Source organism: Lucilia sericata, unplaced genomic scaffold, assembly GCF_015586225.1.
Source record: "Lucilia sericata isolate MDLA Ls3-8-SP2 unplaced genomic scaffold, ASM1558622v1 Contig000083F_arrow, whole genome shotgun sequence".
Lineage (NCBI taxonomy): Eukaryota > Metazoa > Arthropoda > Insecta > Diptera > Calliphoridae > Lucilia > Lucilia sericata.
In genome coordinates this window covers 791,504-807,528 of record NW_023994116.1, presented here as the reverse complement: position 1 = coordinate 807,528, position 16,025 = coordinate 791,504, and the positions used below count along the sequence as shown (strand labels likewise).

Sequence of the window (16,025 nt, the reverse complement as noted above, 5' to 3'; positions counted from 1 at the left end):
TTATTTACAAGCAGCGTGTGTATTTGATGAAAACACCAACAAAATGAAAATCAAAAATAGAAAGGTAAATAAATTAAGCTCCATTTTTGCAGGAAACATGAGTCTTTATCTTACGAAATTCAGCTAAAAACTAATTTTCAAGCTGTAAACTTGTCTTATATTTATACAAAGTTCTAAAAAACATTTTTAGCCTCATTGACTGGTCATTGATCAAATCAACAAAGTCAACCTATTTTAAATAAAATGAACAGTTAAAAAGATTAAACAGTAATATAAATGAATAAATTAAACTCGATCTTCTAAGGGATTGTCACAACTCGTTTAAATTTAAATTACAACTCAATGCTTAAATTTTAGCACTTTGATCTGCTGCCAAAACTTTTACCATCGAAATATCTAAATATTTTTTGTGTCTCTATTTATGTTTGTGTCTATTTTATTTTACTTCTAACTCCATAAAAAGACGGAGGGACTATTTGGATAATATGAATTTAGTTTATTATTAGAATGACAAACTAAAAATTTCTTTTTTATGTATACATATGTATGTACATATGTATGTATATACAAATTCATTTGCATATTTTATTTAGTTTTTTTTTTATTTATTTCATTATATGAGTAGACAAGAAGAATATTTAATTTCCATCCAGAATTTAATAATTATTTAAATTAGATTTGATGCCATTTAAACTTTTCATATATGATTATGACATTTTAAATGACGTTACATATATGTATGTTTGTTAATCAATTTAAATAATGTATTAAGTCTATCATAATTAAATTTGATATACTTATCTCATATTTATTATATCTTGTTTGTTTATATTATATTTATGACTCATTTGAATGGTAAAATAAATTTATTTAATGATTTCTTGACTTATACCATTTTCATAACGACGGAAATTTGAATATGTTAATGCGTATTGATTCGGTGCGATGACTTGACCTTTGCATAACAGTTCAGACGAGTTTAGAAAATATTTATGTGAAAGACTTCAAAATAAAATTCACTTTCATTTGAAAAACAAGCAACTATAAAAAAATACTGAATAAGAAATTTAAAATATGTATGAATGTAGGAATAAATATCTCGTCTACATTTATTGCAAATTTATGTCATTACAATAATAAAACCAACTAAAACTTAAAAGATTGGTATTTTCTATTAATATTTACATACATTTGAAGCATGGCTACGAATAAGGGAGTAAAGATCACTTTGTCCAAAACGCGGTTTTTGACATAATAGTATACAATTGATCTATTTACATCTATTCCTGAGATAAATTGAAAAATTAAATTTATCGCCAAATATTTTTTGTGTTAATAACTTGATTTTTTAATTTAATGTATTGTGTGTAAAAAGTACCATAAACTTTTGCTTAAAAATACTGTAGACCAGGCATGGAAAACTCTGTACTATACTACATTTTCAGTACCTTTTTATACCCCTTAATACCGTATGCCTGTGTTATTTTAGTAGTTTTTTTCCTACAGGACTTGTGTTTAAAAACGTAAAAATTCAGATCTGAAAACTGGTAATTTTGGTTTCACTACATACATATGTTAAGAAATATATACTTACTCTTATTTAAAATTGGAGGTATGTATATGCGAATTCAGTAGGTTTGTAAATTGATAACTGTGGATCATCAACGTCACATTTTTAATAAAATGATCATTACGAAGGAAGGGTCGTGTCTCGGAATGTATATATGGAATTAGTAATGAGTGTTGTTATTGGAAAAAAAATTCAGTTCAGTTCAGTCCATATCATGAAAATAGAAATGGGGCGTGACAATTTATTATTACTTACTATTAAGAATTTAAAAGGATAATCAAGAACATCCATGATATTTTACAAAATTATGCTCTGATATCTTATGTTGATTCTGTCCAGGTTTTATTCAATTACATATGTATGTTTGTATATATGCTTTATTTCATTTTAGAAAAATGTCAAGCATTGATTTTGGCAAGTTATAACTAAAATTTTTGATTGAAATTTTACTAGGGATGCCAATCCCGAAATCCCGATCCCGAAAATCCCGGGATTTTTCGGGATTGGTAAATCCCGAATCCCGGGATTTGGAAAATAAATCCCGGGATTTTTTCGGGATTAGGATTTGTTTCAAAAAACTGTTTTTATTTTCTTTTTTTGAGCCATAATTTTAATTAATTTGAAAATTACGATCTTATTTTATTTTTGACTCATGCAAAACAAAATTCCGCAGAGCTAATTTTATACATATTTGAACCTTTTATTTTTTAAAGTGGTATGAGTCCATACACATAGCACATATAAATTTATTTATTCACTTCGTTTTTATACCTTACACCACTTTAGTGGGGAGGGTATATTGGGTTTGTGCTGATGTTTGTTACACACAATAATATTGGTCCTATACCTTAAAGTATACCAATCGGCTCAGAATCATTTTCTGAGTCGATTTAGCTATGTCCGTCCGTCTGTCCGTCCGTCCGTGTAAACCTTGTTATCAAACTACAGCAATTTTGAAGATAATTCAATGAAATTTTGCATGATCTTCTATTGTACTAGAGACGGATCCTATTGAAAATGGATAACATCGGTCCAATATTTGACCTAGCCCCCATACAACTGAACCCCCCAAATAGGGTTTTTAAGTTCATAATTATGTTCAATATACTCGTAACTCGACAAAATGCTGCAAAACCAAGTTCTATACTAGCCTTCATGACCCTGATGTATTTTTTGATGATGCGGCCTCATTTGACGCTAGCCCCTATGCAAAGCCCCCTTCGAAATATGACTTAAATGTACACAATTTTATTCAACAAAAAATAGCTAAATTATATCTGAGGCAAGGTACAATTCAACTTAGATGCTTTATTATGAACAATAAATCACATTTTATTTTTATAACTGGTGTAGGGTATTATATGGTAGGCTTCGCCCAACTATAACTTTTTACTTGTTAGCACATTGCAATGTTGGTCGTAGACCGACCCAAAAAGTATACACATTCTGTGTCTGTAAGCTGAAAACACGAGTTAGAAGACTCATTCTATTTGGGCTGCAAATTTGGACCAAAATTGACACAAAAAAACCTAATTGGACCTCCTCTGAAAATCACATTGATGCTGATATTAATATCAATACATTACAATATTTTGATGGTGGGTATTTAATTTCGGCACAGTCGAATACAAACTTTATTTTTCAATACTAGAGGATTTTACATTTCTAACTTTCTACAAATCTGAATGATACCGGTAAAGGTAAATTACCTTGTTCTGAATGCACCTAAAATTTTAAATTAATACTACGAATATAATAATATGTTCCAAAACTAATATGTATTTTGAGTAAAATTCCAAATATTTTTCAAAGAATAGGTTCTAAATTGATGTTCGAATAATTGAATTGGTATCTGTTATAATTATTAGTTCACATGGAACAGTATGAGGTTTTAAAAAGAGCTTATGTCTAATTTCGGAACTTGATATTTATTTTTATTTAGGAAGTAAGTATGTATTTAAAAAGTTTCAGAAATTATGCAATTCTGAAAGTTTTTATTTAAAAATTGGAATTAATTGGATTGTTTTAATTTAAATATATCTTCTGTCTGTTAAATTTCCACAAAATTAAACAATTTTCTTTACAAATATGATGATTTAAAAATTTTCATATATAAAATAATTAAATTCATGTAATCCCGAAATCCCGTAAAATCCCGAAATACCGAAAAATCCCGGGATCCCGAAAAATCCCGGGATCCCGAAATATCCCGGGATCCCGGGATTGCAATTTTCAAAATCCCGAATCCCGGGATTTGTAAAAGCCAGTCCCGTTTGGCATCCCTAAATTTTACACAGCGATAGCTATGAATTTTATTTGAGGATATACATATTTAAAAAATAAAAAAAAATATACAGCTTCTAAGTTTTATACTCCAATTCTAATTTTTTTCTATATTATCAGTGTTGGCAATTTATACATGAGATACACATTTGAAATATCTAAAATGGAAAAACTCAACGATCATAGTTTTATATTGAACAAATATATTTAAATATGAAGATGTCAATTGAAATATTAAATATTAGTAAATACATAAGTAATTGCCTTAATCCAAAAACTGACGTTTCAAGAAAAACGGCATTATGGGTTTTATGAAATTTTACTATTTCTAAAATATCTTTTAACTTTGTATACATACGTTGGTACTACACTTGTTCAATGTAAAACATACTAGTTCCAAAACAATTTGTTGGAATCGGTTTAACGAACTACCGCTAATCGATTAAATACCTTAGTATTTATAAATAGTGCAATGTAAAATTCAGCGGGCATAATTTCATATTTGAAAAGCATTAATGTTCAGTTAATAATAAGACATAAACTGGGAGAGTTAAGTAATATTGGAATGTTATTTCTGTGTCTGATTTTTTAAATATTTTAACCGCCTAATTATTTGCTGTAGAAACATAAATTAGGGGCTATTAAAGTCAATAATTAATACTAAATACACACCTAACAGATTAATTTGGAATTTTGTGGTCATAAAATGTGAGTTATTTTATAGTAGCAGTAACTGGGTTAGATTTCACACATGTGTAATGTTATAAAAACTAATATTCTTTATCATTCCGTAGTTATAAAAATGGGTCAAAAATTTGGTCTATGGTTCTTAGGAAGAAGATGAAATTTAAAAAAAATATATTTGCATTTATTTATTTTGTTATCTTAAGCGAACGTCAAATTTAAACCATACATATAAGCAAATATAGATTAAGACAGAGCGTGAGAATATTAAAATGATGGAGATGAATCAATAAAAATGTTTATGAAATGGAAAAAACCAACAAGAAAATAAAATACATAATAAAAGCGCTGATTGTATAAATAGACCCTACACTGTTAAACTGACATATTAGTTCAAATTAAATTATTGTAAAGCGAAGATTTACTCTTCGTTGTTAATTGGTAGAATTGCAATAAGTTGCAATGAAAATTTTAAAAGATTTTGCCACCTTAATGCTGGCTTACTTTGCTGTAGCTTCGGCTGGTATGTCTCTCTAATTAAAAAAAAATACTATGTTGTTTTAATTTTTAACTAATTTGCATTTAGCGAATGAAAAGGAAATTTTAGTTCGCGTACGACCAATCACACGTGTACAATATGAATCAATAATGAAAATAAATAATGGAAAACCAGTGATATCGCAGGGCCGTCTTATAAATAGTGCCATTACAGGATTAGCTGGTTTAGCAGCTGGTTTTCAACTTGGAAAATACTTGCCAAATATATTTGGTATCAATAATAACTCCAAAGATTCGGCTGTTTTGGGTGGTTATCCGTTGTGCACAATTGATACAAATGATGTAATTGGACGACAAAATGATGCAGGCTCCTATTTGAACGTTGATGAACTAACAAATTCATTGGTACAACAGAATAATAGTTCGCATGATTTACCTACAATGAATTGTATTTTGGTTTTGGATGACGGTAAAGATAAACCCCCAACCGAAACCCCTGAAGAATCAATAACCACAACAACAACTACAACTTTTAAGCCGACATCAATGGAACCACCAACACTTAGACCTACATATCCTCCAACTAATCATCCACTCTACCATTTTCCACCTTCCCACTTACCATATCCACCATTTTATCCTGGATACTCATATTACCCATATCCACAGGTATCAGCGTATTTTCCACCACAGTTCTATCCTATATCATATCCGCTTATCTACGATAAAGATAATGATTTTGATGATGGCAAAACATCGCCACCACTAATATCGGTAGAAAACCTTCAAACATTCCTTACGAATAAACTTCAGGATATTAATAGTTTATCTACCAAAACGACCTCAACTACAACCAGAAAACCCACTAAGAAGACAGGCAGGCTACCAACATCACGAACATATCCTAGAACACCACCACATCCAGCTCATTATTCACCACAGTCAAAATCTCATCGGATAAGTTTCAACAAAAACATTGACGAATATGATGATTACATTGAAGTCTCCAAGAATTTTCATCATTAACAATCCTAAATATTCATCTCATTGATTGTATTTCAGTTTTAGATTAACGTAAATTAAAAATATAAATTCCAAGTGTTACAAGGTCTTGTTTTACTTTTCCTTTCATTTCTAATCATTGTATCCTTGTGACAGATTGTATGGACATGAATATTTGTAGTTGTACTCGTATGTTGTCTTATTTCCTAATCTTCATTCTGCTTATATGTACTTCATGCCTTAGTGTTTTCAAAACAAATATTGGACAAGTTCTAATTGTCACTAAATGGCCTGTGGTCATTCTTCAGTTGAAAGTGTAGTTAATGAAAACAGTGTACATAGTACATTCTCTTCACTCAATTTAACATAGTTCTATATATGTACTTATGTACATAAATTATTTGAATGAATGTGATTAGAAAGAAAAATAAAAATTTGATATCTCATTCGTCGTAAGTAGTTGTTAACAGGACTACATTAATCTGATTTTATACATTCCCAGTGTTGCCAAGTTAGCCTTTTAGACTTTTTATTTATCATTTAACCTCGAAATTTATGTTATAGCTTCTGGCATTTTCTAGCCTTTTTTCCACACCACATTTTTTCTTTTATATGATATTGAATTTTTGTTTTAAGAAAAAAAGAATATGTAAAAAAATTTAAACTAAATTTGTATATACATAAGTTTGAAGAATTTTATGCAAAAGTAAAATGTTAATTATCTTTAACACTTAAAAAAAAGGAAAAATCTTTTAAACGAACGTAAACCGTACCGATAATGATCGGACCTCATTTGAACCTAACTACCATACAAAGTCCCCTTTCAGAAAATTACTTAACTTTCATAATTCACGAAATTGTATGTTATTTGTGTAATAAATATTTTGTAAAGTCAGACATATACATATTTAACAGTATAATGTACACTTTAGAAGAAAAAAGATTTGCTGCTAATACCTGCAGATACATTTTTTAGATACAAATATAGATTACATATCCATAACTCGGGAAGAGCTTTGTAAAAGGAGCGGAATGTCGAAATATAAGTCTTTTACATAAAGAGGAATACCGAACGAAACGTTTGGCGGTGGAAAGGGTCCCTCAAGAACTTAAAAATTACGAATTTAAACAAATTCTATTCAGAGGTATTGAAAATTTTCAGTTTTTCATTTTACTTTAATGCATGCGCAAATGAGTAATTAACCCTTTAAAAACCCCTTAAAAACAAATAAGAAATTGATGTTGTTAATTTGTTGATGGATATTATTGAAACTTCTTGAAATAATTTGTTATACATATATGTATACACACCTCGAAAGAATTATAAGGCACAAGAAAACTAGTCGCATGCTTTACAACAAATTAAGTTTTCGTATTCTTGTAACTTGTTGTTAAAAGCTCTTGGAAACTAAACTAAAATTACTTAATGAATTAATCGTCTAAAAACGACTTCGCTAAAACCATGGCCTAGAGAAAAATTCTGGAATATTTTGTACTAAACGGTTATAAAAAACGATTATACATTTAAATTTAGCAAATCATTTCATGATCATTTCGTAGACAAGTGAACAAATTTAAAAAAAAAAAAAAAATTGTGGAATTACAAAAAATTGCATCTGCGTATTTTAGACTAATAACTAAGTGATGAGATTCATTTATTGTATAAAAAAGTATCTTTTTAGATCATTATAAGTTAAATAAAACCTAATGTAAAAAATTTTACGTTAAAAAATACTGTTTTGAGCAAAAGTAACGCCATAAATATTCTTAAATTGCTAAATATAAGTCACCGAAATTATTCGTACTAACATTTTTTATTGCACTTCTGGGAAGTACGAATCGACACATATTTTAAAGATCTGTTTCTATATACATGAATAATAAATAATTTATTCAACAAATCATTCAATATATTTTGGGTAACATCATATGTATGACATAATAAGCTATATTTTGTGAGTCGGTCTAATGTGAAAGTGTTTGTATAATGGTCTACAAACGTATCGTTGCATATTGTTACAAATTAGCAATAAAAAAATTAAATGGTACAATCGGAATCCAAAAAAGTACAATTTTAAGTTGTTTCGTACAATTTGAAAATTCCATTGACCATCCCTGTTGTCGTTATAATTTTATGATTTTCTTTGTTATAAAATCTTCAGTAAAATATCTTATAAAAGAAGCATCGTCTTGGATAGCTCTCTAATAGATATGGAAGAATTGTATCTGACACATAAGATGTAGATAAAATTTCACTTGTCAGCAATTCTTTGGTACAAAAGAAGTCTTTTCATATCGATACCATATATTTTGTTTATACTGCATGCCACATTCTGTCTACTGTAACACAATCTTATACAGGTGTAGCTATATATACATACATACCCTGCAGTTCACTTTCACAATACTAACATATTTTCAATTATTTTGGGAAAATACATTTTAAATAAGGGAAGTATATATAATGACTGATTCCAAGCCGTTAAAGCTAGAATCGTGAATTTTTTGTATTAGGTTTCCTTGGCATTGTTTAGATCCATTAAGAAGGAGTTTTTGGAAAGTCGAACATTTAGGGGATGAAATGGGAAAAAGTTGGTTTATTTCAGAAATTGGTGTTGGTGAGTGATGATTTTGATTCCAAATGGAACAAAAAAATATGTACATTACTTGTACAACATTGGCCATCACGTGGTGGTATGCCAAAAATTTCGGCTAAATTAGTTATATCTCTAATATACATACATAAGAGTTTCCAGAATAAATTGCCTTTTTAAGAATCCCATGTAGGAATATCTCTCAATCAATACGTATTAACACGAGAAAAATAGAAAATATATTTTTTGAAAGGTTCACTACCAGTACAATAAGTTAAAAAATAGCAATATCTTCAAAATGGGTCTCACAAAATCCGTAATTTCAAACTGATTACGGGAAAAATAATTTGGTCTACAAAATGATTTTAAGTGGGTTTGTGTCAAAATTGTAGTAATTTTTAGCTTATACAGAAAATATTTAAAAAAAGTTTGGCAATAGATTTCAGATTTTTTTAGATTATTTTTAAATTGATATGCCCTTTATAATGCACTAAAAGCCGTACTTCGGACCAAAATACTCTAAAAAATCAATTATTTTTCTCGCGATGAGCTCAGGATTTTCAATCGCTGGTAGGGAACTTCGAAAAAAATATTTGTTTCTCTTATTTAGTACTTTAAAACGCATCGTTTGAGAGGTATTCCTACAAAAAAGTGTTCCACGGAACACCCTGATGTACATACATATGTTAGGGATTCGACTTTTGATTTTTGTGCAAATATAATGCAATTTTAAATCTCGTAATCCAAAAGGCCATGAAAAAAGAAAATGAAACACAATATTATTTTTTCGCTGTTGTCAAAAAAGTTTCCAAAATAAATGAGTTTAAATTTATTTTATATTTTTCGACATTTTTAACAGATTTTTATCATATTTCCGATATTTATGGGCCGATTGGTTTTAAATACAAAAACTTTAAAAACCTTTTTAATAGAATAATCCAATATTTGGATTCCGAAGAAAATATATTTTAAATAAATGCACTATCAAAAAGTGGTCCACGGGATCCCCCAATATATATGTATGTATATTTCTACGTTTAATGTATTGATGTCTTGTAAACACACAAATATTTTATTAGCAAAGTTTGCTGATGTGTGTTTCTTGTGGCATTTTATGTTTTTATGATGAGGAGGCTGGTTTTATATTAAGTATGACCGTGCCCGCGTAATACAATGTACTGTATCAAATAAATAACGATAAAGTTCAACAGGGAGGAGAGTTCAATTCATTTAATGATAAAAAATGTACATTAGGGTGGTCCCGTTTGTATGGAGAAAAAATGAGGTATTGATGTTCCCACCGAAAATGAAACGTTAGTTCATGTTTCACGCAAAGATATGATATGAAATTTTGATATCATGTGAAGGTCATGAATTTTTGTTCTAGTTCAAAAGTATTGAAAATTTATTCATTTTTCGGAAACATTTACATTTTTAAAATTTTAACATATAATTTAATGTAATTAACTGAAAATATGTTATAGACTTCATTAAATTTCATAGAAACGGTTGTTTTTCCGTTTTTTTTTTTTTTAATTTTATGTATATAAATATTATTCTTTTAAAACAAACGTTAATATCAAAACAACATTTGAAATGTTATTTGCAAAAAGCAAATACATTTTTATGTGAATATGTGTAAGAATTTTAGTCACTCTGAAATATTTTTGCAATAATCCTGTGCACAGAAAAAATGATCGGCAGTTTATTTTGAATAAACGTTTCTTCTATAATTTTTATTTAAACAATTTTGTTTGTGTTTTATTTGAGTCAACTATCACGTTGTTTAAAACCTTAATTTACATTAAATTTTTAATTGATTAAAATTTTTTGACTATAAAATTTTTTCTAACCTACTTAAAGTGATATTTTTTTGTAAATGCTGAACGCATTGTTAAAAGAAAAGTATTCCTTTAACAGTTTTAATAAAAAACTGTTTAATTCATTTGATTAATAAATTAATTAATATTATATTTAATTTTTATAAAAATTTTAATTTATACAATTTATGAATTAAATTTAGATTTTGCTTTAATTATTGACATTAATTGTTTTGATTATTTCTTTAATTGGAAAAAATATTTTATATTTTTTAAAAATTTGAAAATTGATATCATTTTGTTGATAGTTGCAAAATATGCCCAATACAATTATTTTGATAATAGCTTTGTTAGTTAAATAGCTAACACAAGATCGGACAATTAAAAAGTGGAATTTAGGAAAAATATTAGCTTTGGATCGGCATTATTTACGTTGGGACATGATTTCAATTTTAATTAATACCAAATTGTCAAAATTTATTTAGAAAACTTAGGTTTTTTTAAGAATCTTATGCAAAAATTTTGTTGCATAAGTCTATTAATTAACATACACGATTTTCGCACCCGCTCCCACTCTCTTCAAATTTCTCAAAAAACAACCCCCTAATGAATGAATGTATATTCATAAGTATTTATATACCACGTGTGTATTAATATTAATGCTGTAATGCTCAACATAACTGATGGCATGATAATGATGTTAATAATTGGTACTTAAATCAATGTCTAACGTATGGGTTTTCTTAATAAGAATTGGTAAACAATTTGCTTTTTATGTATAAGGGCAGTTTCATGTCAAGTGACCCAAATTAGAAATTCGATTTGGATGAAATGAGCAAAAAGGGCCCATTTTGAAAAGGAATATAAATTAATTTTTTTAAATTTAGAAAAATTAAATTTTTTTTGGAAACATTGAAGAAATTGCTATCTAAAGTTATTTGGACAATTTTTGGTAGGACCAATAGGTGAAAATTTGCACACATTTGAAAAAAACCCTGTATGATCAAAATGTCCAACTTTGACCCCCATTAACTCCGGCAGCTTTTGACCGATAGAGCTGAAAATTTATGTCTGGCCTACTATCCAATAGTAGTGTAGTGAAGTGCGTACAAAAGGATTCAGAACATAGAAAAACGAAAACAAAATTTAGAGAAAATACATAAACATAGAGTGAACAGTGGGCATATGTAATCAAAATTAATATTCCAAAAAATGGGTAAAAAATTGTGAAAAAAATTTTATGTCTTTTTAATACATATATATTTTTTTACTTCTAACAATATTTTAAATACTAAAATATTGTTAAATATTGCAATAAATATATACATTTATAATTACTATCCAATAATTTTAAAATAAAAATAATAAATTGTCCCACTGTTACTTTTATAGCTGACAATTATTAACCAATAGGAACACATATTGTGTGACGTCAAGGCTCCTATATGCGCAAAAAGTTTTAATTATGTTCGCTTGACGAGGTAATTTTTAGTTTATCATTTTTGCATGTCGCTCATTTACTACAAAAATTGCATAATACAAAATTCGAGTTTATAAGCTGAACAATATAAAATTAAATTTTATTTATTTTCAGAAATTTAATACAAATATTTTATAAGTATAAGTTTTCTTTAAACGTTTTTTAAAAATATGTAAAATTACATAAAACATTCAAAGTGGTTTTCTCGATAAATTATATTTCTATTCCAGGCTTATAGTAAATGAGCGATATGTACGCATGTCACACATATTTATGAATTTAAGTACATATGTATGTATGATAATGTTTAAGTGTTTCACACTAACATCACACGGTACACTTAAAAATAAGCTGTTACCTGTTGTAAATGAAATTTTAATTACAAACAATAAGAAGCTTAAAAATATGTATTAATATCATCTTCATCATCAAAATTCTATAAATCATTCAGCAACAAAAATCAATAGAAATTTCGCGATAAAAATGTTAAATTATGGTACAATTTAACGAAAAACTCCTAAAATTGTAAACATTTTGTCATACTGAATTTTTCGTAAACTGTCAACTTTGCCACAGTTTTTGTTTTATTATTGATTTATCACTATTGTCTAGATTGTTGGTGCCGCAAAGTATAGAGATGTGTCATCGTTAAATGCTGCCTTCATTAGTAACGATTTAAGCTGCGACACCACCAACACCAACTCAAATGCTAACTATATTAAGTATTTGCATCCACTTAGTACATAGCAATCTGTTTGTTGCGTCTGACTACTTTTGTGTACTATGTATGTACATATGTATATATTCATACATACTATGAACAGGCCTGCAGTTAGGGAGTGTATACGGCCTGTTCGGAAGTGCATCACTGCACTGCATCTGATAATTAGTCTGCGATGCTGATGCTAATCAGCTGGGGCGTAGACAAGTATTGTATTTTTAAAATGTATAAGTTAAAAAAATAATTAAATCAACTAAAATCTAAATACTCATGCACTGCAGCCATTTTCTGTTTCGACGTTTTTTGCGCATCATTATATTTTTGTGATGGATTTCTGAACGTACTGTCTGATGCGCAGATGAAGTGCATCTGATGCAATATTTACTATTTTTTAATGAATTTTCTCAGCATGTAAGAGAACACTTGTGAAATGCTTATTGCTGAAAAGTTTTGTATTCCTAAATAAGGCCTTTGTGTGACTTACTTTTAAATATTTTTTCCCGCTAGGTCTTTGCGTATGTCCTGTTAGAGCATTTTGCAGCATATCAATTTTCTAAATATCCGCAAAATGTAGAATTGAGTATGTATGCAGCTAAGTGTCCGTGAGAGTGAGTATGCATTAGAGTTGCCCAAAAATATCGATTTTGGATCTTATTTGTTCATTGGTGTTTAAAACCAATCAAACGGAAATTGATTGAAATGTGTTAAATTGTGTAAATAATAGGAACTTCTCGATTTCTACAATAATTGTGCCATCAAAATTATTTTTCTTAAGATTTCGACAAAATTTTATCTTCTAGAGACGAAGAAAATATAATTTTAATGACATACTTTTTGAAGAAATTAAAAAAAACTGTTGTTACATGTTACACCAGTTACTTATAATGATGAATTTTATCTAATGAACCAAATAAGACAAAATTTATATTTTTTGGGCGCCTCTTGTATGCATGTACTTGATAGTTTTATACCCGTACATTGTTTGACATCATTTTACACATTTTTTCCTTCACATTATTTGCATTTTCTTTCACAACTTAGAGAAGCTGGAGTTAGAGGATTTTGCATAAAAAATTGTTGATTGATTTGTATTCAATTACGCGCGTTGTGACAATGATGTCATTGCGATTCCCTGTAATATTGTTGCAACATACATTCATATACTCTCATAAAGATGCAACAATACTAAATACGGAAATGTGCATATACATACATATGGGGAATTTCATGTTAAGTGACCCAACTCAAAAAATCGATTTCGACGAAATTTGCACTAAAGTTAGTAGGTCAGACACTAATTTTCAGCACTATCGGTCAAGAACTGCCAGACTTGGAGGGGGTCAAAGTTGGACATTTTGGTCATACAGGGTTTTATTCAAATGAGTGTAACTTTTCACCTATTGGTTCTAGCAAAAATTGTCCAAAGGAGTTCAGATAGCTATTTCTTCACTAACACTAATATTATTATGTTAACTGTCAAAATTGTAAAAAAAAAATTATTACTTTTGGAAAATTGTTCACTTCAAAAATGAACTTTTTACCTGAAAACTTGTTATCCAGTCTATAGTCTTATTATATGCCTATAAGCTGCTTTTGTTCAACTCATATCTTCCATGCATAGCTTTTAATACATACTCTTTAAAACGAAATTGCTTTAATATTTTTTTGAGCTTGGTGCTTTGACAACGTTATGAGAAAAGTACTCTTATCTGTGACCACACAGATTTTTCATCAAAAAAAGATAATTTATGAGAAACCTATAAACTATTCTAAAATTTACACATTCACTATACAATAATTTACAATAGTAAAGTTTCAATTGTATAACAAAATGCAAAGGTTTTTAAACAAATATGTTTTATAACAGTTTATTAATACCATTGCATCCGCCCATTTATCAGCTATTTTACAGGACTTTTTTGTGTGAGCTTGAGAAGCAAAACAATGTGAAGTATGTATGTATGATAGTAAATATTTCCTTTGCGAAATCCCATTTTTCCCTTTTATGGGTACGGCCTGCTGTTCCGTTTTATGGGTATGTCCTGCTGTTGCTTCAACTTCTTTATTTGTTATTTAGTTACTTAAGAAACTTTTTCAACATTATGAGTATTTTACTGATACTGTTGCTTACAAAACACTTATTCATGATTTTCATGCAAAAATCTTATTCACATACAATATATTGATGGTGCATATGTATGTATATATATTCTAAACTTGCATTTCAGATTTACAAAGAACAAACTCATATTCTGCTGCAATTGAGAATTTTTAGCAATTTTGTTTTAGCGGTTTGCTAAATATATCCTAACCTAAATAAATTAAACATCACGCTATAAAAAATTCAATGATTTTGGTAATAACGACTCATTACTTGGCAATGAGTGTTCATTAATAATATTTCTTTATCAACAACAACTTAATCAGAACAGAATAGAGATTTACAGTTGTACAAATAAGTAAGAAAGCTGATACCCTTTATTTTTTCTTAATTATTTTGAATTATATTTTATTGTGAAAACCATTTGTAAGCTTACAATAAAAATTAGTGGTTAATGGAGAAGTAATTAAGACTTGCTAATTAGTGTATTAAAAAACCGAAACTGGTTAACCGGGTTTCCCTTGTTTGAAAAGCAACCGTTTTCAAATATATCACATTTTCGACAATTTTTCTATCTAAATACATTTTGTTTAATTTTAAATCTGTAACGGATAGTTTAAAAAATAAAAAGTAAATAAAATAATACGTACACAGAAAAAAATAATACATAACTAGAATGAATTTTGTAATAAATTGTATGAATCGAACATGACTTTTTTTTCCCAAACCATTTTCATTCGGAATATTAAAAGTTCATAAAATGTATGAATTTGTACATGAATGAACTTTTTGGTTTTTTTTACTTATTTTCTTTGATTTTCATAAAAAATTGCAATAAATATCCAATGTTCCATTTTTTTAGAAAATAAAATAATAATAATTAGCGAATTTTTATGAAAAATAAATAAAAATATTGGAAAACAAAATATGAAATAAAAAAAATCAGCAATATAGCAAAACATCCATTCTTCAGACAATCCTGCAAGTTACGCGCATTTTCATTGTTTTCAATCTAAAAATCATAAAGAAATAAAAAATTTTCCAAAGAAAATTTCAAACATTTTTTAACAAATAGAAAAATAGAAAGAAAATTTTTAATTTTTTAAGTCAAGGCTTCTAGATTATTTTTAAAAAAATAAAAATGAAAAAATTCATACAATTTAGGAACTTATTCTTAAATACTATTAACTTTAGTCAATGAAAGCTGTTCATAATATTTATGCTCAAACTTTTTTCTGTGTAGTATATTGAATCTAATTAGTAAATTGTTTT

General features: G+C 28.1%; 2 protein-coding genes across 3 annotated transcripts in view; one reads left to right on the top strand and one right to left on the bottom strand.

Annotated features, from left to right (window-relative positions):
• LOC119599629 overlaps positions 1-16,025 on the bottom strand; it is an 82,983-nt gene that overhangs the window by 1,303 nt on the left and 65,655 nt on the right. Inside the window, exon 1 of one of the 2 annotated variants that reach the window (XM_037949486.1) lies at positions 9-120. The exons of the other annotated variant lie outside the window; for it this stretch is intronic. Coding sequence (XP_037805414.1) covers positions 9-99 — 91 coding nt within the window. The 5' untranslated portion in view covers positions 100-120. Of the gene's footprint in view, positions 1-8; positions 121-16,025 lie in introns of those variants that run through there. 2 annotated transcript variants of the gene reach the window in all.
• LOC119599595 lies at positions 4,791-6,061 on the top strand. Its single transcript, XM_037949410.1, has 2 exons — positions 4,791-5,060; positions 5,124-6,061. Exons 1-2 carry the CDS (start codon positions 5,000-5,002, stop codon positions 6,059-6,061), a joined length of 999 nt encoding a protein of 332 aa, XP_037805338.1. The 5' UTR covers positions 4,791-4,999.